Source organism: Leopardus geoffroyi, chromosome A1 (assembly GCF_018350155.1).
Source record: "Leopardus geoffroyi isolate Oge1 chromosome A1, O.geoffroyi_Oge1_pat1.0, whole genome shotgun sequence".
Taxonomy (NCBI): domain Eukaryota; kingdom Metazoa; phylum Chordata; class Mammalia; order Carnivora; family Felidae; genus Leopardus; species Leopardus geoffroyi.
The window spans coordinates 139120599-139144493 of NC_059326.1; the positions used below are offsets into that span (position 1 = coordinate 139120599).

A 23895-nucleotide genomic window follows, 5' to 3' on the forward strand; every position below is an offset into this window, starting at 1 on the left:
TAACAGTTCAAAGTCCTGATTGTCTACTTTTGTTCAGCATAAATATCCCCAGGATTCTTTTCAGTAACTAAGTACCTACCATAATTTCTGCTAGGGGAACAAATCCAGTAATAATTTTGTTTTCCTGACGAGTCTGGATTTCCTGAATGGTCCCTCTTCTTTGTGCCAGATCTGCCAGGACAAGGCTGAGGTAATCTCTAGTGACTGTAACCTCGAGCTTCATCAGGGGCTCTAAAACTTGCTTATCAGCCTTCTTCAGCGCCTAAAGAAATTCAAGAATGTTAACTCCCCTTTCCTTATTGGAACTCAAATTTCTGTTAATTAAGATTCGTAAATTCTGCCCATCCTTGTAAGCCTGGAGCTCTTTTTAGAAGCTATCAGGTACATGGCAAGGGGCTGCTTAATAAAGCTTCATTACACAGAGCCTCTAAGAACACGTGGCCAGAGACAGTGCAAAGAAAAACAATGGTTTTCCCCTTTCAATCAAAGACTTACATCTTATTTGTTGAAACCACGTGTTTAGTTCCTGATGCCTATTACAGTTACAGTCCATAGCAGGACTAATCCAGAAATGTACTACAGTAAGGTTAACAGAAACACTTTCAACAAAAGGCAAGAAGAATAAGCACAAAAGTAAAACGGAAACCGAACAGAAGCCAATACAACACATAGGGCAAGTACTGGAAGAAAACGGAGGAAGTAGCAGCAACATAAGATGTATTGGGGTCCCAGTCTTTCAGAGTATATCACTACGTCAGACAAACTGGTATGGCAAACACAAGCACTGTAAGTACCGGTGGGTCAGATTTAAAACGCTATCCTACTGGGCTGCCTGGGTGGCTCAGCCCGTTAAGTGTCTGGATCTTGGTTTTCCCCTCAGGTCATGATCTCGTGGTTGGTGGGGGCGGGCTCCACACTGACAGCACGGGGCCTGCGTGGGATTCTCTCTCAAAAATAAACAAACCTCAAAAAATAATCAAAAAGCTATCCTACTGCTAGAGCCTGCCAGAATTCAAAAGTAATAAAAGTCTGATTTAGTCTAAGCCTCTCATTACTAGGTGGGATGTAACAGAGATCTACAGTGGAAACTTTGCACGAGGGTGCTCTGGAATGTGCCCTCACCTTTACCCAGGTGCAGCGGGTCATCACTCTGTTCGCTGCTCCACCACCACCCACTGATTCTCATTATTACTTAAGGCCTTAGAGGGGGCATTAACACTGCCTGTATTGTCAAGTAAGGGTTCTGGGCCTCAAATTCTTTTGTTCCTGATACGTCACCACCTTCCCATCCTCTCCTGCCCTTTACCCGCACAATCATGAAAAATGGCCAGATAAGTAAAACCAAGAGTATATGCCCATTATCATCGAAATTTCAAAACATACAGCACACCTCTCTTTTTGCAATTCTTACCAAGAGCTTTGTACCACTTCACATAATGTCTTTCAGAACAAAATAACGGAGAAGGTAAAAATGAAAACACTATAAGCAAGCAAAGAATTGAATGCTTTGGATTGAGGATACAGACTATAGTCTCTACGTGCTTGAGCCTTGTACCCGCTGCTTGTGCCCCCCCCCCCCCCCCGCTCTGGGACAGTTTCTAAATATCCCACAGCAATCCAAGATAACCTTATCATTTCCTTTTGCAAACATTCTTGTGTGCTCTTTCCTACTTCTGTTGAGGACATCATAATATTCATTTCACCTGGACGTGCATCTCTAACTTCCGTTTCCCCAAGTAGCTTTAAGATTTCCGTTCCTATTGTCAGTATCCTAATTCAGACCCAGTCCATTCCCTGTCCTGGATTATCTGTTGCCTACTTCTAGTTCCTCCTGTATTCCAGTGATTATAATGCCCTCCTCAAAAACTTTCAATTTTTCACCACTGTTGTCAAAACAAACCTCAAACTCCTCAGGGTAGTTTTTAAAGGTTTCCCTATAGCCTGATTCCATTTTCTAACACTGTCTTTCACTACTACTCTGCCTTCATCTGAGAGTACAGCTAAAGGGACTTCAATCTTCCCGTCTGGAATGCCCCTGTGTCCAACTACCAAAATCCACAGCTCAGATATTCCTTCCAATAATACTAATTCCCCACTTCTCCATTTTTATGACCCCCAGTCTGCTCTAATATTTTGGCTATTTGGCCATATTTAATTACCTTGTAAAATCATAAGCTCCTTTAGGTGAAGACAAACATCCATATTCCATTTGTGTCCATCGCAGTGCACAGTAAGCTCAACAAAGAACGCTCAATAAATACAGGAGGCATCATTAACTTACCAGATAATACTTCTAACTATATGCTTAGGCAAACTATATAAAAAAAATTTTTATTTTTGAGAGCTAGAGCATGAGCAGGGGAGGGCAGAAGAGAGGGAGATACAGAATCCGAAACAGGTTCCAGGCTCTGAGCTGTTAGCACAGAGCCCGACGTGGGGCTTCAACTCATGAACCATGAGATCATGACCTGAGCTGAAGTCAGACACTAAACCAACTGACCCACCCAGGCACCCCAGCAAACAATATTTAAATAACACTTTTTGAATGTATAGATTTTTTTTTAATGAGAATTAAATGGAATCAAATGAAAGGACCATTAAGTTGTACCTTCTTAAGTCAGCGACTTAGGGTATTCACATTAACTTTATAATTCTAGATTCAGTTAAGACCACAGAAAATCAAGTTTCAGACACAGTCCAAAATTTCAGAAAATGGTTTTTAAAAGCAAGTGTTTTACTGCAAATCAGTCACTTATAAAACTGTAGTAGTCCCATGCTGAGAAGAATGCATGGAATCACCATTTGGCACACTAAGATCCTGTGAGTTAAATCAGCTCTGGTAGATTACTGAGGCAAGACACTCAAGGAAATAATGGGAGGTAAGTAACCGTTCCAAGACTAGACTGCTTGATGCTTTGATAAAGTTAGGTGCTTATCTGGATTATCAGTTAGTCTTACCTGATTTTTTTTTTTTTTTTTTTTTTTGAGAGAGAGAGAGAGCATAAGCAGGTGAAGTTCAGGTAGAGAGAGGGGGAGAGAGAATCTTAAGAAGCAGTTTCCATGCTCAGCCAGTAGCCCAATGCGGGAGGGGCTTAATCTCATGACCCTGAGATCATGACCTGAGCCAAAATCAGGAGTAGGACCCTTACCAGACTGAGCCAACCAGGCTCCCTGCGACTTAATCTGATTCCAATGATCTTTGATTACGGTAATCTTATTCAAATAAACATGAACTCAAAACTGAAACTAATATTACATCTTCAATGTCCTTTATAGTCCATCTTGGGCCAGGATACCCCCAAAATGTCCCCTAATTAAACTACAAAGCTCACCTCTAACAGCTGTGTATCTGGGATGGGGAAACCAAAAATGCCAGTTAAGGAAACCTGCCTCCTTGCTAAAATCAGAGAATATTTCCTGGCAGTCTGTATTAAGCAGTAACTTCCTAGGTCCTCTTACAGATATAACCCTGGTGATTAAATCAGAGACTGTCCAGGGTAAAAACTCTTGCTGACTCTAAGGCGCAGACGGCATCAATACAAGTGTGAGGCACTGCAAAGCACAGATGTCTGTGGAGCAATGGCACACTGCTATCAGGACAGTCACCCTAAAGCAAAAAGGAGAACTACAGGATATTCTCTACCTTTTGTATGCATCTGGAGACACAGGCAGAAATCATAGTTGTGGAGGTACCAGGATGAATTATCAGTGAATGTACAGCAACTGCCACATCTTGGACTGGGGATCCAAGCAGTGGTCCTAGGCAAGGGGAAAAAACTTAGATTAGCACTCAATATGCAGTGAGGAGTAAAGGCAGGGAGAGGACTTCCAGTTTCCACTTCATTTAGGCAGCTGAGAAGTCACCACTCTGTCCCAGCAAGTATAAAGCAGAACAGACTGAAAAATAAGCAACCCCTCCTAGAGCCATAAGAGAGGAGAAGACAAACGACAAACCACTGCCCCCAAAACCAGAGAGGCAGGGGAACAAAGAAGTCACAGCTTTCTGGAGCAGAGCCTCACTAGCCCAGGAACCAGTGCCACAGCAGGAAAACCTCAACTATAGAGAAGTCTGGGAGTTAAAAACTTCAGGGGGACACAGTCATAAATCATAAGGGGGCCCCCATAATTTTTTAAGATGTACCTCCCAGAGCTCGAGCAGGTTCTTCCTGTAAGTATCAGAGAAAAATCTCTTTGTACTTCTGACAGAGTGGAAAAGAAACCATTCTGAAATACTCCAGAGCACTCTGTTCTTACAAAGGCCTGCTCTCAGGGGAAACTAGTTAACTAGAGCCTAAGAAGCAGGGGCATTAGCAGGACCTAACTGACTTGGGTGAAATACCTAACTCCAGGCCACCCTAGCCATCCTGTCCAACCTGAGGCTAGTGAAAAAAAACCAAAAAACACTTGTGTGGTTCCCCATCCAGAGGCATGGGCTCACTATAAGACCATGGATTAGAATGCTTCCTTTCCCCCAACACGTGACTTCCACATTACTACACACCATGTTTACAGCAGTTCCTTTTACCCAGTACATCATGTTAGGCCATCAGGAAGAAATTACAAGGCATATTAAAAAGCAAAAGCACAATATGAATACAGAACAAGCATCAGAACCAGACATGGTAAGTATGTTGGAATGATCATATCACATGACTGATATATGCTAAAGACTCTGATAAAGTAAACCACATGCAAGAACAGACAGAAGTCCTAAGAAGAACCAAAAAGAAATGCTTGAAATAAAAAATAACAGTGAAAGAAATGAATTATCTTTGATAGGCTTACAAGTAGACTGGACACAGCTGAAGAAAGTGTGTCTGAGTTAGAAACTATTCATAGAAACCCCCAAAACAGAAGAAGAAAGTGAAGACTGGTAAAAAACAAAAAAAACAAAAACAAAAAAAACAAAAACAAAAAACCCACCAGAATATCTAAGGACCATGGGACAATGGAAACAGGTCTAACATACACATAATGGGAAGAGTAGTGAGAAAACATTACCTAGTTAGAAATAATGTATAATATTAGGAGTGACTAAGTGGTTGATTATGATACTAAGCTTACCTTTATTTGAGTACCTTACCTTGGAGGCATGCACTGTGAATCCCATTTTCAATGGCCTCTTGGGAAGCCGTCGGAAGGTCTTCACTAACACTTCCAGCATACTCGATAACTGGCATAACAGAGGCTGTTTCAACTGGTTTTACTTCCAGTTCTACAGTCACAAGATGCCGTTTGTCTCCTAATGTTCTATCTAAGGTATCTGTAAACAAATAGAATATAATACCTTAGAGATTTGTTCTGGAAAGGTATTAAGGTACCACAACTGGAAAAACTGCAGTCAACAAACTCAAAGTCTCATAGAAGATAAAGTGGGGAAAAAATATTACAGTGGTACTAAATACAGCATAAAGATGTGGGAGTAAAAAGTTCTATCAAGAAAGCATTTGCTTCTGTGTTTATCAATGTAAAAACCAGCTCTCAATCACTTAATATTACTGCAAGGTTAAGATGTGTTGAGGCAGATGATCCCACAAGTTTTGACATGTAGATCACACATTTAAATTTTTTCAAATATCTTATGTGACTGAAATTCTTTTAATTATAAAATTTTTATTTAATAGTAAAACAGTACAAAGGGTTATCTAATGAAATTAAAAAGCTATTTTAACTCTACTAACCAACAAATTGTTAAATTTCATATTCTTCCAATGTTTTATGCATTTATGATTTCTCAAAATAGTGACTTTTTAAAGATTGAAAGCAGTATCTCTCATTTGCTAACAACCAACAGCAGTCACCAATCTCCATCATTACTAAAACAAAACTATGTTGTATTTTTTTAGTGACCATGTAATAGAGTGATGCATCACCTAAATTAAAACTTAAGAATTATAGTCTACAATTTCTCTTTATAATAAGCTAAAAGTAAAGTAAGAACCTATGAAACCTAAAAACTACTCAGAAATAGACCATTACCAGTAGTAACCTACAAGCCTTCCAAAGCCATCACTATCATGATATAATCACTCATTCCTATGAGTTTCCTTAGTTATGTTACATATGCATGTATTCCTAAACAATATAGTTCACTCTGCTGTGTTTTGAATTTGTTATTATGTATTCTGCAACTTGCTTCTTTTGCTTATCTGTGGGTCCTCCGGGCTGATGCATATTGATGTAATTCATTCTTTTTCACAGCTGTTTAATATTCTGTTGTATGAACACAATACCGTTTACACACTCTCTGTCCATAAATATTTGGGGTGGTTTTTTCTATTCAGAGGTGGTTATTATTATTATGTTATTATGAACATTCTTATATCCATCTCTCAGTGCACATGTATAAGAGTTTCTCTAGGGCATGTGAGAAGTGCTAAGTAGTAAAGTCTGCACACAGTTGGCTTCACAAGGAAGTTGCCAAATTGTTTTCATAGTGGTTATGTAATTTACACTCCCACCCTAAGTTTTTAGGAGTTTCCATTGCTCAACATCTCACCAACACTTGGTGCTGTCTGATTTAATCCCTGCCAATTGTGTTGGTGTAAAATATCTCATAACTTGCATGACCCTAATCATTACTGATATGAAGAATCTTTTAATATGTTCATGAGCCCTCTGGATATCCTTTTTGTGAAATATCTCTACACGAAGGGCTTATTGTACCCCATGACCACCACTGAAAAGTACGTTTGTTTGATGAGGGCTCATCATTTATTTGATGTATTGAGTGGTACAGGAATAGGGCTGGGTTTAAAACAAAATAGAACAAAATCCTAAAGAGACACAAAAATACACACACACAAAACCTATGCCCACTGATGGAAGACGCTAGTGAATATGAACCTTGCTTTATGCAACTACATTGAAAGATTTGGAAAAGAGATCCTGGAGAGAGAGAAAAACACAGCAAATCCTAAATGTTTTATTTTACCTGTGGCACAAACTGCATTTAGAATGGTCTCTCGGTATGCCACCTGGAGAGGCCCTAGATAGGTTTCCAATCCATATTCTCTCTTGATTCGGTCATGAATAATCTCAATATGTAACTCCCCCATACCACATAAGACAGTCTGGTTAAAACAGGAAGAAAATAAAACCAAGATCAAAGAAAAAATGTTTATCACAAAATACTATATACAGGCATTATATCAATATGTTATTTTTCATTAATTACAAACTGAGTTTCTCTGCAATTTTTTTTTTTTTTTGGTTCTTCCTCAAAACATTTTTGTTTTTTTCTGAGTGGAATAATAGGTCGATTAAAAGTAAATTTCTAGGCTATTCTGTCTTTATTACATGACAGTTTAATTAGGTAAGTAGCATCTAGCCAGGACTATATTCCCAACCATATAGCTTAGTTCTGGCCAATGAAACATGAGTGTAACTGATGTTGGCAACTTCTGGGTTATACCTTTAAAGAAAGGATAAAGCCCTTGTCTTAATGAAAATGTAAGCAACTGTCTTAAGGATGAAAGCGACATCTTGTTATTAGGGGGGTGAAGAGGATAATCTTTTCCCCAAATATTCCCAACCACATTGGCATTTATTTCCCAATCATCCTGGGCCCCTTACAGTATTGTGACTAGTTAAATTTTTCAGACTAGCTTGGACCTTTATTTGACAGTGAAATTATCTTTTATCTTTGATATCTCATTGTTACTTAGGGCCCTCGTTAGAACAAGCCAAATTTTTATCAAAACCAATCAAGACGTGCTTTTAAAAAAAATTTTTTTACAACACTAGTTATTCCTTAAGGTGTTTGTGTATGAAAGAGTATAGTGCAAGGAACCCATATTTGCTCAGTCTTATTCATATGCCATCTATGTAGTAAAGAATTAACTGCACCCAAAAAGAGGTATGGCCCTTACCCTCAGCTACTAGTAGGTAATCTCTAGGCCAGGATGCTGCCTGATGGAAGTGTCTTTACTTGTCTGGGGGATTTTGTCCACGAGACAGTGTAACAATGTGATTTATGATGTGCGCTTCAGAATAGCCTTATCTGTTCCGACCTGGAAAGTCACGGTAATAGCCTCAACTTACAGGAGGTACTGGAAACTAAAGGTCAACCACATGAGCAGTATGTAATCAAACCTTAATAAAAACTCTGGAGGGGTGGGGTGAGCCTCCCTGACTGGCAATACCCTTTACCAAAAGGGTTAATACATCCCTGAAGATGAAGGAAGATAATGCATTTAGAACTCTCCCAGATTTTGCCCTATTTGTTTCTTCCTTTGGCTGGCTCTAATTTTATCCAAGGAACAAACAAACAAAAGGATTATTTTGTTTCAATTGTTGTACTTTAAAGTTAAAGTAGTGAATTTGGAAAAAGCAAGTTGTAGAATAATATAAAAAGAATGACTTGTTATATATCTGTATATATCTCTGGAAAAAATAAACTGTGGTTTATAACATAGCACAGCGTAAGACATTTGGGAAAGTGTGAAAGTCTATTCACATTTTCACAGTTGTTTACCTGTGTAAATTAAGATGGAAAAAAGGGACACCTTAATTCTGTACTCTGAACCCGTGTGTGTTATTTGCCATTTTTTAAAAAAAGTATGTACTGGCATTTTTAAATGAAAGTTTTTCAAAATAAAAAAAAAAGTAAGTGCTTGTTGCTCTCTCCTTCAGTATTAAACTAAATTACTACCTCATTTAGCTGGCATTTGGGAAATAAAATACTCCATAGTTTTCAGATTAACTAAATCCTTAGTTTATCCTTAAATTTATAATCTTCTAATCTTCTAAAGGAAATTGTTCTAAAATCTTACACAAACTTTACCCTGCCTTCCTAAAAAGACACAATGAACATGTGTTCTTCTGCTGTAATGTAATATCCACAAACTTCTTACCACCTACTTTACAGCTCTACTTCCTCCCATAGTGTTAGGTTGTTAGCCATCACTTCTCCCCCCCCCCCCCCACCCCTTATATGTAACTGACAAGAAAAGCACCTTTGCATCCTCCCTTTAGTATGCCGTGTTTATAAGCCTTAGGAGCATAAGAAGCTCAAGGCTTTGTCTTGGGGTTGAACTTCATTTCAAAGTTTCACAAAAGGCTGTCTTCTGGAAAACTGAAATGACAGTGGTCTTTATGTGCTCACTTAGGCAGCCCATATACTAAAACTGGGACGATACAGAGATCAGCACGGCCCCTGTGTGAGGGTGACACGCAAATTTGCAAAGCTTCCATGTTAAAAAAATTAAAAAGTGGTTTAAAGAAGTGAGGCGTAATTAATTATATTGAGGAAGTAAGGAAAATTTTTCTATCTAGTTTGACAGTCAACCTGATAATCAGAAATTTGTACTATCGGAGAACCAAAAGAGAAGGTTTTTTCTTTCGGGGGCATAGACCAATCTGTTTTAGATATATGCATTTAAATACAGAAACACATACACACACAAATACTACTATTGAAAGATTTCTGGAAGTAAAGTTGTAATAAAATGTGAACCTGTCCAGAATCAGCATCTAGCTTCACTTTCAAACTGGGATCTTCACGTTGAAGGCATTTCAATGCATAATCCAAATCTAGGGGTAAACAGTAAATGTTATCTTTACATTTCATCTTTTAGATAATGTAACATATGTTCTAGTGGGGGAAAAAATGAGCAAGCAAATTTTCAAAAAGTACGTTTCAAACAGCATCAATGCTTTGTAGTGAATAAAACGAGGTGATAAGATAGTGATGGGAAGTTATTTAAGATTGAATGATCTGGAAGGGCCTCCCCAAGGTAAGTTAGATCAAGACACAAATAAAGAATGGCCATATATGCAAAATCCTGAAGAAACAGAATACCAGAGAAAATGCCTGTGCAAGGAATGGTTTGCTATTAGAAAAATAACAAGATGGTAGCTGGCTATTAGCAGGTAATCACATCATGTAAGGGCTTATAGGCCAGGCTGCAGAATTTGAATTTGCACTGGGAAGCCACTAACATCATCTGATTGTGTTTCACAAAGATCTAGGAAAAGACAAGAAAGCAAAATGCCTTCAGAAAGAGAAGCAATGAGAAACTGGCAAAGGAAACTAAATTACACCATGAATAAAGAGATGCTAATGTGATCACTCTATGATGAATTATCACACCCAATGAGGAAACAAGAATATATTATTTGAAATAAATATAGCCTCTAAAGTCAAGTGATACTTTAATACAATCAATTAGCTGTTAACTGTATTCTCGCCCTCTACAAAAGATGTTCGAAGTTTCTCAGACATGAAGTGCGGCTAAAGAAAAGAGCTGAGCAACGGATTCATGAACCAACCTTACCACACATTTAAAGTGGTCTTATATTCCAGGGACCCTGGTTTATATTCCAGGGACATACGCTTCTAGATATACACTGTCCAAGTAGTAGCCACTAGCCATCTAATTAGTATATTAGGAGTCTAAACAGACATATACTCTAAGTATAAAATACATACCAGGTTTCAAAGACTATGAAAAAAAGAAAGTAAAATAGTTCATTAATTTTTTATATTGATTAGATGTTGAAATACTATTTTTGATATACTGGGTTAAATATATTATTAAAATTAATTTTGCCAGTTTATTATTTTTTTTGTAGCTCTAAGAAAATTTTAGATTACAGTTGATGTTATATTTCTATTGAACAGTATTCTTCTGGACTCTTGACATCCCAAAGTCAGGTCCAAGAACCAGCAACACTGGCATGATATGGAGCCTGTTAGAAAGACAAAATATCAGGTTCCAGTACTGAATCAGAGGCTGCACTTAACAAGAATTTCAAGAAATATATTATGCCCATTAAGGTTAAGAGGCATTATTTTACACAGTATCTTATTTTTAAGCACCTATTCAAAGAAAGTAATAATGCTTATGACACTGTAGCTTTTGAAATGAAAACACAGTAACTTTATTGTAAAATGCAAATTCATTCAAAAATATTTATGACGAATCTACCCTTCAGGGGTTTATTGGGATGAAGAGGGCATTGTAAGACAGAGTGTCAATATAATAGGAACATGGGGTAAATACAATGGAGAGCCAGAATAAAGAAAAGGTAGATTTGCTTGAAAGAAGTCTAAGGGAGACTCTATAAAGTCCCATCCCCTGTGGGACTTTGGACCTCTAAGCTAATGCCCATTAACTAGACTTACTTTGGACCCCAGACTTTTCTTCCTCAAGTAGTTAAAAGCTGAAGCGCTAGATTTAAAATAAGCTGGTGCAACTTAACTGCAATGTCACAATTTGAATTTATGTACTCACAATGTTTGAAATATGAAATTACTTTCAAATATTTTTATTTTTTATTTTTTAAATGTTTATTGTATTTCTGAGAGAGAGAGAGAGAGAGCGAGCGAGCACAAGCGGGGGAGGAGCAGAGAGAGAGAGGAAGACACAGAATCCAAAACAGGCTCCAAGCTCTGAGCTGTCAGCAGAGAGCCCAACGCAGGGCTTGAACTCACTAACTGCGAGATCATGACATGAGCCAAAATCGGCATTTTACTGACTGGGTCATTCAAGCGCCCCTCAAATATATTTTTTAAAAGTCAGATTATTTTGTTTGGGCAGCCCCTGCTCTTAAGTGCCTGGCTACCCCTGATATAACTAGTTTGGTCAACTTTGATACACATCAACCTGGGTAGCCAGATTCACATCACCTGATCCTCCTTCCTTAGGGTCAAGACTATACCCTTAGTTGGTCTCAGGGCATTTTAAGGTGACAAGAAAACTTGCTGCTATACCTGTTTTAATTTCATTGCTGTACCTTTACCAACTGGACAAGAACAGACCCAGTTTCCTTCAGTATTTGGGGGCTGTCTTAAACCAGTATTCACACTTCTTTCATGTGAACTCCAGCTCGAACGGTAAGAACTGGAACCCCTACTTGTCTAGGGATCTTCCTGTTTCTTTTCCCCTTGGTACTCAAGACATGGGAGGCAGTAAATGGGTGCTTTTGTTTTTCCATCATCTGTGAGCCCAACTTGTTTAAGGGGAAAAAATAGCTTCTAGTGCCACCTCTAGAACTAGGTTTGTCCTTCAACAACTTAATACAGGAATTCAGTGAGGGCCTCAAAAAGAAGTGATGCCTGAGATGAGATTTTCTAATTACAGAGTGAACATCTTCCAGGTAGACAAACTGCATTATGCCATTATAATGCAAGACAGAACAAATGAAAAGAAATAGTAATGCAAAAAGAGCATGGTATCTTCAGAAAACTGGAGCTAGTTTATTACAGAAGTGTAAGGTGTGAGTCGTTAGTCTGTCTTACTTTTTTTTTTTGGTGAAAGAAGAGGGTTCAGAATGAAGGAGGAAGGTTCAAACAACAAGGCCAGGCAAGAAGGCTGGTGTCAGCGATTGCTAGTGGTCTTCCTCTCTATTCTGCTGCCGCCTGCCTAAAAGACTGCATTTACCAAACTCCTTGCAACTGAGTGGCCAGATGTCTAAGTAATAGCCAGTGACACAGAAGAAGTCTTTAAGGGGAAAAGGACACATCTTCTTCCTCCTTACTCCATGTCTCTGTCAGGAACTTGGCCGTGATGCCAGAGGTGCTAGCAGCCATCCTGTGATAACTAAGGATAGGAGCTACAGACTCAGAGAGGCGGGGCAGAAAAACGAGAGTCCGGGGGCCTGATGATGGTGTAGAGCCACCCTCTAACCCCTGGCTCCCAACCCAAGGCACATTTTACAAGAGAGAGAAATAAACTTTTGTCATTAAAGCAACTGTTACTTGGGGGTTTTCTATAATATGCAACCAAATCCAATTGGAAATGATACAGCTGAAATCATGAGATTTATATACCACAGAAAGGAGTCTGGGTTTGTGCTATGTATAAGTAATGAGAAGCCACTGAGAACTTAAACAGGCTAAAGCACGAGTACTCAACACTCAAAAAGGTCAAACAACATTAACCATAGTATATAAATATCTTCACTGAGTTCTAAAGGTTGAGCCAAAAAACAAGGAAAAGGAGCATTTTGTAAATGGTGATGAGAAAATGAATCCTTCTGAACTGTTAACTGTCTAATCTATTATAACTGGAAGGGGAATCCTGACACCAGTTACTTCGGATGCCAATGACAGCACCACAAGAACCAGAGCAAGGAAGATGATGATAGTCGAAAATGGCCAACATGTGGGAAAAGAATAAATAAAAGGAGCTTGTAAAAATCCAAACATCTTAAATAGAAAACAAGACTAATCCCAAGTAATACCCATGACTTCTGATAAAACTGAACTCAATCATGTGAGAAATCTTTTGAGGGCATAACATAACTATCTGTATCTAAATTACTAACTGTATCTAATTACTAGTTAATTGATACACCAAAACTATTTGTACCTGGCTGCTTAGCCACCGAAGGGGGTTCTATGGTACAGAAGAAAACAGGTTCTGGAATTTCCACCCCAGCCAGAAGAAGTCTTTCGGCTTCATTGTTCCGTCTATGTTTTTTTCCTCCTTCTGTTTCGGCTCGACGAGCCGCAGCTAACGCACTGGACTTGGATGAGGCAATGGTGTCTCCTGTGGCGGTCTGTAAGCAAACATCGCGCTTGGAACAAGACAGGCTCAGTGAGCACTCAGCTTACACCGAGAATCACGAAATATGAAAACTTCCAATGTGACACTTTCATCAGAACTTAAAACAGGAACAAATTCACAAAGCTCACTGCAACTTTGCATAGGTAAAGCTAATTTAACTTGCGTAAGAATTCTATCCAAGATACTGCTGTAGTAAATTCTAACCACACACACACACACACACACACACACACACACACACACACATTCTCTCTCTCTCTCTCTCTCACACATACTCACTACACATTCAAAATTCATTTGGTAAAACAAATGTACCTTCCTAAATTTTCAATCATATCAAAATAGGTCAATTTTAGTAGAAGTCCATTTTAAGAGTTTTACCACCAATAAAAATGTCTATAACTGTTTTACAGAAAATCTTCCATTAACTAAAATAAGCAATTAACCAGAATTCTCTAGACCATGCAGAATTGATAGCATCCTTACAGACTCATTATTTTTTAAAACTATAATTTCACTTTTAAACTTTAATATTACAACATTCCATGCCAATTTCCTTCTCTGTAAAGATATTCCTAATGAAGCAATAGTTCAAATGTCTCTGTGTAACTCCTTCAAATATGTACATGGAGCTCCTGCCTTCGGGTGGACAGAGGACATTTCAAGGCTACAAGTCCTATATCTGGACTGTGGACATTTTATACTAAAGGATCTTGAATCCTGCAATTAACCATAAAGAGGTTAAAAAATGTTCAAAGTAACCATGGGTATCCTAAATGCCAAATATACCAAAGTTTAATGAGAAAATGTATTCAATTTAATCCATATATACATGAAATGTCCTTAGTTTTACCTTACCAAAAACATACACAGCATCAACTTATTTTCATCCATTCATCTGACAAGTCATGGACTGCCTACTATATGTGATGCACTGATCTAGGGACTAAGGACAGAGAACAAAAGAACCCAAGTCCTTGCCCTCATAAAGCCTTCATTGACAATATATCTTCAGTTATTACCTGGATCAGTTATAAGGTTAAATTGTCAGCAATGATCAAGAAAAACACCCAATGAGAATAACAAAATATTTATTAAACTTAAAACACAGGTATGTATCTATAGCGTATTTTCACTTGGATTTGAATTTTACATGAATATAATCCACAGTTTACAGTCTTCCATAATTTTCTTTCTTTCTGAGATTCAACCATGTTGATGAATATGCTACAATATTCATTACCCCACTATTGATGGCTATTTGGATCATTTGTGGGTTTTTGCTACCGCAAAATGCCTGGTTTTAATTAAATATTTAAGCTAATAGTTCCTAGAGAAACCATCTGGTCGCTTACGTGTTTAAGGCCAACAGTCAAAGCAATGTTACCAGCAGTCAGTGAAGGGATTTCTATATGTTGGTCAGCAAATGGCAAAAGAAGACGACTTATTCTCTCCCTGTAAAAACCATGATTTATTTCAGTAAAAGAATTTTTAAAGAAATGACTGCAGTTTTAGAAAATAAACTAAGCTTCTGGAGTGCTTGAGTGGCTCAGTTGGTTAAGCATCCAACTCTTGGTTTCGGCTCCAGTCCCGATTGCACGGTTCATGAGTTTGAGCCCTGCATCAGGCTCTGCACTGACAGTGCGGAGCCTGCTTAGGATTCTCTCTCCATCTCACTGCCCCACTCCCACTTGCTCTCACTCTCTCTCAAAACAAATAAATAAACATTAAAAAAAAGAACAGAACCTATAAGCTTCTACTTACGTGCAGTTTCCATTAATATTATAGATGGCCAATTGGGGTTTTATCATGCCTGAGTAAATGCGCATAAACACCAGCGGTCCTCGCTGCTTGTCATGAAGAACTTTAAATGCCAGTGCACATAAGTCACCCTTATACCATGGCCTACAAAATTGAGACATTCCAGAAAGGCCTTTAAAATACACTTCCTATATATCTATGCAGATCAAATCAGAATCACTGTGCAAACTTAACCCTAATGTCCTCCCTCATATCTTCTAGTTTAGCTACTCTGGCTGATTAAATTATGTCAGTACTAACTACCTCTCTTCCTCCACAAAACTAAATTATTTAATGGAGATCATTAATTGCTCAAAATTAAAAATAATGGATTCTCTCCCAGATATTACCTCTACTCGCAAATAATTTCACGGCCTAGAGTTCACTCCTCAAAAAATATACCTAGGATAGGTATACCTTCCTATTTTGTGAGAATATACCTTCTCACAAAAACTTGTACAGGGTAAACGTATAGGTGCTTTCTAACTACTACTTACACTCTGTCCTCCCACCTTCTCTCCAGTTGCATGATCATAGAAATCTACAATTCTTAGAGATAGATGTCCTTAAACTGGTGCGCACTGATACGTTTCAGAGAGCCTGAATCCCTCTGAAATTGCCAAATTTTGTTCACAGGCAGATTTTTCTGAGGAAAAGCTCCATGTTCTCATTAGTTTCAAAGGAGCCCAGGACTCAAAGTAGGTGAGACACTCCTATTATAGAACTTCTCCATCTCATCCCTAATTCCCTCCAATTTTTAACTTTAACAAATACTCATATAGAGTTTACCATATACTAGGTAGGCACTGTTCCATTTGCTTTATAAGTATTAACTCGTTTGATTCCTGTAACAATCCAGTAGGATAGGTCCTAGTCTCTGTATTTTACAGGTAGAAGGTTAAACAACTTGGGAGAGCTGAGATTTAAATCCAAGGAGTACACAGTCCATGCCCATAATCACTTTACCATTAATGCTTCTCCAATTGAGAGAGATGAAAAGTGATTAATGTCCTAGTTAAAGGATCAAACAAAGTCCATTCCTGCCTGAATAGTCACTCGGATTTTAGAGGATTTATTACTAAGTACAAAGCTGTTAGTGACAACAGAAGTAAAACAATACCCTTAAGCCACAAAATATTTTGAGCTTTTTAAAAATCTTGAAATCTAGTATAAATTTATCTACAGAATATTTATCAAACAACTCCACTATACTGTTTGTTTTTTTTAACTAAGATGACAGCCACACACTCTAGCTCCATTTGTAAATATAGCAGGTTATAAGACATGCGAACAAATGTCCCTTTCAAGTAAAAATTTATATAGCTGTATATCATTTATAACGATATTCTTCACCAATGTTATTCAAAAATGGTGATTCAAATGCTCTTTGTGAAACAAGACCTATTTTCCCGCTTTTGCGAGGCTGTAAGATTTTAATCTGTACTGCATACTTACAGAAATTCATAGTTGCGCTCTTCAGGTGAAGGCAAGTACACAGTAACAGCATCCAACAAGGGCTGGACACCTTTGTTTTTCAGGGCACTTCCACAAAGCACAGGCACTGCTGTCTGAGCCAGTGTTACTCTGCGAATTGCAGTCTGGAGCTATAAAGCAGAGACAGAAGTACTGTATTCTGTGTGCAGTATACTGGCTCCAACTAAAGTATCTCAGAATTAGACACCCTCGCCAACCAACCATGTAAAACAGAACCACTCAGCACACTTCCATCATTCTTCATGGCCTTATTCTTCTGTATTTTTCTCTATAATGTTAATCACTATTTGGTATACTGGATATATATTTAATGGTTTATTGTCTGTGACCTTATCCCCCAGAATATAAAATCTACATGAGCATTATAATAAGTCCCATAAAACATTGCTAAATCCCCAGAAACTACAGAAGTACCTAAAAGAAGTAGGTATTTAAAAATATTTCTCAAATAAATGAATTAAACATACTTCTGATTTAACCTTGATTGTCTAAAAGAGGACCTGTACAGAAATTAAGAACATATATATGAATTACAACTTCCTCAAAGGAATTAGACCAACATTAAATCAAACTCAGAAGCGCCTGGGTGGCTCAGTCAGTTAATCGTCTGATTTCTGATTTCGGCTCAGGTCATGATCTCACAGTTCATGAGTTCGAGCCCCGCAATGGGCTGTGCATTTGTGCAGAGCTTGGGATTCATTCATTCTCTCTCTCTCTTTCTCTCTCTTCCTTCCCCCTTGTGCTCTCTCTCTCTCTCTCAAAATAAATAAACTTTAAAAAAAAATCAAATCCAAAGAAAAATGAAAAATCAGGGTAGAAATCAAATTTGAAAGACCTCAAAAACGAAGAAAAGCATGGGTGTGTTTGCAACCTACTGGTAGGAGAATGGTATATCAATTCCTCCTCAGATCATAAGCTCTTTGAAAAGAGAAACCATGGTATGTGACTACAGGGCACAACAAACATCACATCTAAGCGCTCAAATACTAAACGATAACATATTTCAATAATTATGGCATTTCGTTCAAAAGAAAAGTACTTTTTTCCATTCCTAACTTCAAAGGTCTCAAACTTAATCTTGAGACTCATGTTTTTCTTTAATTCTTTTTGTGAAAAATAACTAAGTACATTTTCTGGGCTCAATCTGGACCCCATTATATACATATATATAATCCCCCTAAAATACTTGGGAGGCGCCTGGCTGGCTGAGTTGGTGGAGCATGCAACTCTTGACCCTGGGTGCGTGAGTTCAGGCTCTGTGTTGGGCAGAGTTTATACTTAAAAACAAACAAACAAGCAAACAAAAAACAACTTTACCTGGTAACTCGTTTCATAAAGAAAAATAAAGACTGTTTGCCAAATTCATAGGGGAAGGTCCGTAGCAGAAAATAACAGAAATGCCTTGAAGAAATCTGTCCTAATTCAATTATTACTACTATTTTATATGCCTATTCTCTGGTTTAATGTATTTCAAAAGGAAGCGAAATACATAAATAAATAAAGACCTGTAACGAGCTTCTAGTAAGAATTAAAACGCTGTCAGAAAAAATAAGAAAAATCATTGCAGTAGTCTATAAAACCAGTAAATTTTCAACATAAAATTTCCACCTGTAATTTCTCTACTAAAGAAATGATCACAAGGAAAGCACTGCAAAGAAGGAATGAGTAACTTGTACTGACTCAATAGGAGTAAAAAAGACTCAATTTCTGATTTTGTAAAGCATATCTGAAAACAGTAAATCACTACCATTATTTAAGCACTTGTATTAATAGTGACTTTATCTTAATGTTCTCCTAATTAAGTCAGCATTTTCTAATGCTATGCAAAGTTGAAAACAACTAAACACCTGAGACAGAGAAATCAAACCACATCCAATTAGTAAAACTTCATCAAAGTAAATGAATAATAAAATTTACCTTTTCAGCTGGTAGCAAATCAAAATTTTCACTAAATTCTCCTAAAACCAAGTCAGCAAATTCATCATCCAAATCTGCAACCTACAAAGAACGGTTTTAGTTCTATAACTTGCTTTTATTGTCACAACTATTAAGTCCAAATAAATGTACATTATCCAAATATTTCAAGACAGCTACATGATCTACCTTATCCAGACCACAGAACTCTCCTCAACATCTCAAGAGATAAACAGTATTTCTTTCATAGGAAAGGAGACTGAAAACGGAAGAATAAGTTCCCTACATACATGAGAAGCAATAGCCAGATGAAGTATCTCAATAAACTGCTATCCACTCAGAGTGCTCAAAAGAAATAAAATACCACAATTCGCAGTCAGTGATAACATATCTAATGGATTGCTGTTTTTAGATAGATTTAGAAGTCTTAGTTCATTGAAAAGTTGCCTCTGGGGAAAGTTTCCTGCCTGGGTGGCTCAGTCGATTAAGCATCTGACTTCGGCTCAAGTCATGATCTTATAGTTGGTGAGTTTGAGCCCCACATCAGGCTCTCTGCTGCCAGCAAGGAGCCCGCTTCCTATCCTCTGTCCACCCCTCCCCTGCTAATGTGCACACGTTCTCTCTCCCCAAAATAAGTAAAACATAAAAAAAAAAGTTTCATCTAGTGTTCCTTTAACATTATGAATATTCACCAGATGTCCTAAGACAGTCCAACTAAAATAACTCCTGTTATTCTAATCCACCACTGCAGGAACAGATATAAATTGAGGGTCATAGGCATCATTTCAGCAATAAAAATGCAATTATCTAATTCATGTTCTTTTCTTAGCTATCTGCGTATATGAAATAGGAGAATTCAGCTGACAATAAATTTAATAAAAGTTTCAAAAGTTTGTAATAGTACAAAAGAGCAAAACATTCAAACTTGGAGACAAAAACACACTTTTAACAGCTAAGTATTATAGAAACATACCTAACCATTCTCCGGGGTGGGAGGGGGGGGGCATATATGATGGATAAGCACAGCTTCTGGAATTAAACTGCCTTGAAATGGCTCCACTACTTGCTGACTTATTCAAAAACTTAAGTTACATCACCTCTCTCTCTTTTTTTAAAGTTTATTTATTTATTTTTGAAAGAGAGAGATAGAAAGGATGAGCAGGGAGGGGCAGAGTGAGGGAAGAGAGAGAATCCAAAGCAGGTCCCATGCTGTCAGTGCAAAGCCCGATGCAGGGCTCAATCTCACGAACCCCAAGATCATGACCTGAGCCGAAACCAAGAGTTGGATGCTTAACTAACGGACCCACCCAAGCGCCCCCACATCACCTCTCTTCACCTTGGTTAATCATGAAGATAATACTAGTACCTACTTCAGAGGGCAAGGATTGAATAACCAAGTGAAATCATGCTTCTAGAATGTATAGTAAGAATATAGTAAGTGTAACTTATTATCACTATTCACCTTTAGAACACAGGAAGTTGCTTCTAGTCCACACTAATCTTATTCTCTAAAAAAAAAATTTAATCGTGGTAAAATTTAACATAAACAGAACATAAAATTTACCACCTTAACCATTTCTCACTGAACAGTTGAGTAGTAGTGTTAAGTATATTCACATTGTTGTAAAACTAATCTCCAGAACATTCTCAATCTCACAAAACCCAAATTCTATACCACGAAACAACTCTTCCTCATTCTCCTATCCCCTATCCCCTGGCAGCTATGATTCTACTTTCTGTCTCTACAAATCTGACGACTCTAAATACCTCATATAAGTGGAATCATTATAGTATTTGCCTTTTTTCCTGGACTGGCTTATTTCAATTAGCATAATGTCCTCGAGGTTCATCTGTATCGTAGCATGTGTCAGAATGTTATTCCTTTTTAAGGCTGAATAATATTCTATTGTATGTTTATACCATATTTTATCTACTCATCTTGTTGATGAACGCTTGGTTGCTCCCACGTTGTGCCCATTAGGAATAATGGTGCTATGAACAAGGAAATGCAAATATCTCTTTGAGACCCTGCTTTCAATTCTTTTGGATATACATCCAGAAGCAGAAATGCTAGACCATTTGGTAATTCTATTTTCAATCTTCTGAGGAAACACCACACTATTTCCCACAGTGGCTGCATCATCTTCATTCCTACCAGCAGCGCACAAAGGTTACAGTTTCTCCATATTTTGCCAACACTTATCTTCTGGTTGAGGGGTTTTGTGGGGTTTTTTGATTGTAGCTATCCTAACAGGTGTGATGTGTTCTTATTCTCCAATTCTATAAATACACATGTATTCCTTGTAATCAGCACTTTAATATCCACAGAGAGTCTCAAATCTAATTTTTGTTATATACTACCCTGTCCTAAGACATGCATTAGACATGCCTAAGATAAAACAAAGAAAAATCTCAAAGGAGAACTAATTATGCACCCAATTACTGACTAATAAATGTCAATTTCAGGCACCTGGGTAGCTCAGTTGGTTAAGAGGCCAACTCTTGATTTCTGCTCAGGTCAAAATCCATGTCAGGCTGTGCTGACAGCACGGAGCCTGCTTTGGATCCTCTCTCAAAATAAATAAACTTATATAAAAAAATAAATACATACATACATACATGTCAATTCTACTTTTATTCTGTTTATGGCTCCCCAAATTAGAGAAGCAGTAAAGCAAAGTGGGTAAGAGCTCCAGCTCTAAATGGAATCAGACCTGGGTTCAGGTTCCAGCACTGCTCCTTATTAGCTGTATGACAAATTCGTTAAGGATTCTAAGTTTGTTTCCCCATCAGTAAAACAAGGATAATATAGGCTGCTATGAGGATTAAATGTATCACATGTAAAGCACTTAAGCTAGTTCACAGTAAGTCCTCAGTAACAGTTACCCAGTAATAAAAAGAACAATGACCATTATTCTGTTAATGATAAAGTTGATGATTACTGTATGTTATAAAGGGAAATAATTACTTCAAGAACAACTTCATACAAAAGATTAATGAAAACAATTAATGATGACAGGATCTACTCTGACCAATTTAATTCAGAAATAAAAAAAATCAAACAGTTCAGATTCAAATGTTTTTCACTACCATAAGATTCAGAGAGTTTATGGACGTGCCATTCACTCTCTGAATCTTATGGTAGTGAAATGTATGTATGTATTTTTTTATATAAGTTTATTTATTTTGAGAGAGACAGAATCCAAAGAGATAGAATTAGTGCCACTGCACTTAAACTTATAGCAGAAATAAACCACGTTTATTAGTATATATGCCAACAATACCATATAAAATATCATAAATATTAACAATCTTACTACTTTCTATTAAAATTTTGAGGGTGGATGAGGTCCAGAGTTACCTATTAACTATAAAATTAATGGCTTTAAAATTTTCTAAGTTAATGTGACATTTGATAAAATAAAAGACGGACACACTCTCTGATATTCCTAGGTTTAACCCTAAACAAATTGTCACAAGTGTGTACAAGGAGATACATACAAAGATGTTCACAGCAACACTGTTTGTAACAGCAAAACAGACAACATAACCTCAAAGTCCACCCACAGAAGAACGGACAAATGTGGTATAATCATATTGGAACATGACACAAGATTGAAAATGAAGCATAACCACACATAACAACAAAGATGAATCTGCAATGTACTGTTATAAAATACAAACAATATCACTCCATTTATGGAAAGTTCAAAACCATGGAAAACTAAGTCCTTCATGAATATATACATTTGTAGCAAACTATAAAACAAAGCAAATGAAAGAAAAGGCTACAACCAAAATAGTGGTGGGGGGAGTAAATGATAAGTGGAAAGGAGAGAGATTTAAGCAGAAGTGTCACACAAAGATTCAAGGGTATTGCTAATATTCTATTTCTTAAGCTGGGTGGTGGAAACATTGGTGTTCATCATATTCTTCATTACACTTTATATATTACACTTTAAATATACATAAAGTATATATTTACTTCATAAATTTCATAATATATAAAATATTTTTAAATTTTCTAAATATGCAAATGTAAACTCAAAGTATTTACTTTACCTGCTCAATTAAGGCATTCCTTGCTTCAGTTGTCTCCTTAAGCAACTCAGGATCACTCATTTCCAAAAGGGGATTCCTCACAAAGTCTTTTCCATCATCTGAATTAGGATTCCAAAGAAGTTTTTCTTTATTTACTACATCCACAACTCCTTTGAAAGCTTTGCCTTCACCAAGTGGTAACTGCAAATCAAAGCGAGATTAACTTTATTAAATGATAACTCAATTAGAACTGCATTGATGAGAAAATGTTACCTTTCTCCACTTTCCCCCAAATGGCTATTAACATTATTACCATAATCTATATCTTTTATTTACATGCCAACTTCTTCCAAAAAACATCTGAGATAGTTTCAGACATATATGTCACAATAAAATGATGAGGAAATTTGCAGCTGCTGCTATTAATAAATCAAATATTAATCAACCAACCTGCAAAAGTAATGGCTTTGCCTTCAACTTCTCTCTGATGCTTTCAACCGCATATTTAAAACTGCAGGAAGCAAAATAACTATAATTAAAAATGTTAAGATTCTTGGGCCGCCTGGGTGGCTCGGTCAGTTAAACGTCCGACTCTCGCTCAGGTCATGATCTTGTGGTTCATTAGTTAGGGCCCCACACTGGGCTCTGTGCTGACAGTACAGAGCCTGCTTGGGATTTTCTCTCTGACCCTCCCCTGCTCATTTGCTCCCTCTCTCTCTCAAAAATAAATAAATAAACTTAAAAAATGTTAAGATTTTTTTTTAATGTTTATTTATTTATTTTGGGAGAGAGAAAGAGATCGCAAGCAAGCTCCTTGCTGTCAGAAGGAGTTCAATGCAGGCTGCGTCTCATGAACTGTGAGATCATGACTTGAGCGGAAATCAAGAATTGGATGCTCAACCGACTGAGCCATTCAAGCGCCCCTTAAATGTTAAGATTCTTAAAACAGATTTAAGAATGGTCTCTAAAATCACAACCATTTTCATTGTCCCTAATGTTCACCAGTGAACAGTTTTCCACATGACAATATCTTGAGTAAACTTTCAATGTCAACTTCAAAGAACAGTGCTTGAGTATCTACCATAATCCTGCCACAGAGATATCTAGAGTATTATTATTATAAGCTTCACTT

At 37.3% G+C, this 23895-nt stretch overlaps 1 protein-coding gene and 1 non-coding gene across 4 annotated transcripts in view; one reads left to right on the forward strand and one right to left on the reverse strand.

Annotated features, from left to right (window-relative positions):
- Positions 1–23895, reverse strand: part of GFM2 (GTP dependent ribosome recycling factor mitochondrial 2) — a 73856-nt gene that overhangs the window by 16042 nt on the left and 33919 nt on the right. For 2 of the 3 annotated variants that reach the window (XM_045495488.1, XM_045495501.1), the window contains 12 exons: positions 23214–23274; positions 22785–22964; positions 18726–18806; positions 16770–16918; positions 15279–15419; positions 14870–14969; positions 13317–13506; positions 9458–9534; positions 6935–7073; positions 5084–5263; positions 3644–3759; positions 80–262 (listed from right to left, as the gene is read on the reverse strand). In XM_045495488.1, the coding sequence (XP_045351444.1) occupies positions 80–262; positions 3644–3759; positions 5084–5263; positions 6935–7073; positions 9458–9534; positions 13317–13506; positions 14870–14969; positions 15279–15419; positions 16770–16918; positions 18726–18806; positions 22785–22964; positions 23214–23274 (1597 nt within the window). The remainder of the gene's footprint in view (positions 1–79; positions 263–3643; positions 3760–5083; positions 5264–6934; positions 7074–9457; positions 9535–13316; positions 13507–14869; positions 14970–15278; positions 15420–16769; positions 16919–18725; positions 18807–22784; positions 22965–23213; positions 23275–23895) is intronic. The other variant, XM_045495494.1, reaches the window with a different exon arrangement.
- Positions 9099–9202, forward strand: LOC123581935. The gene has a single exon (XR_006704094.1). It is a non-coding gene; the product is annotated as a U6 spliceosomal RNA (small nuclear RNA).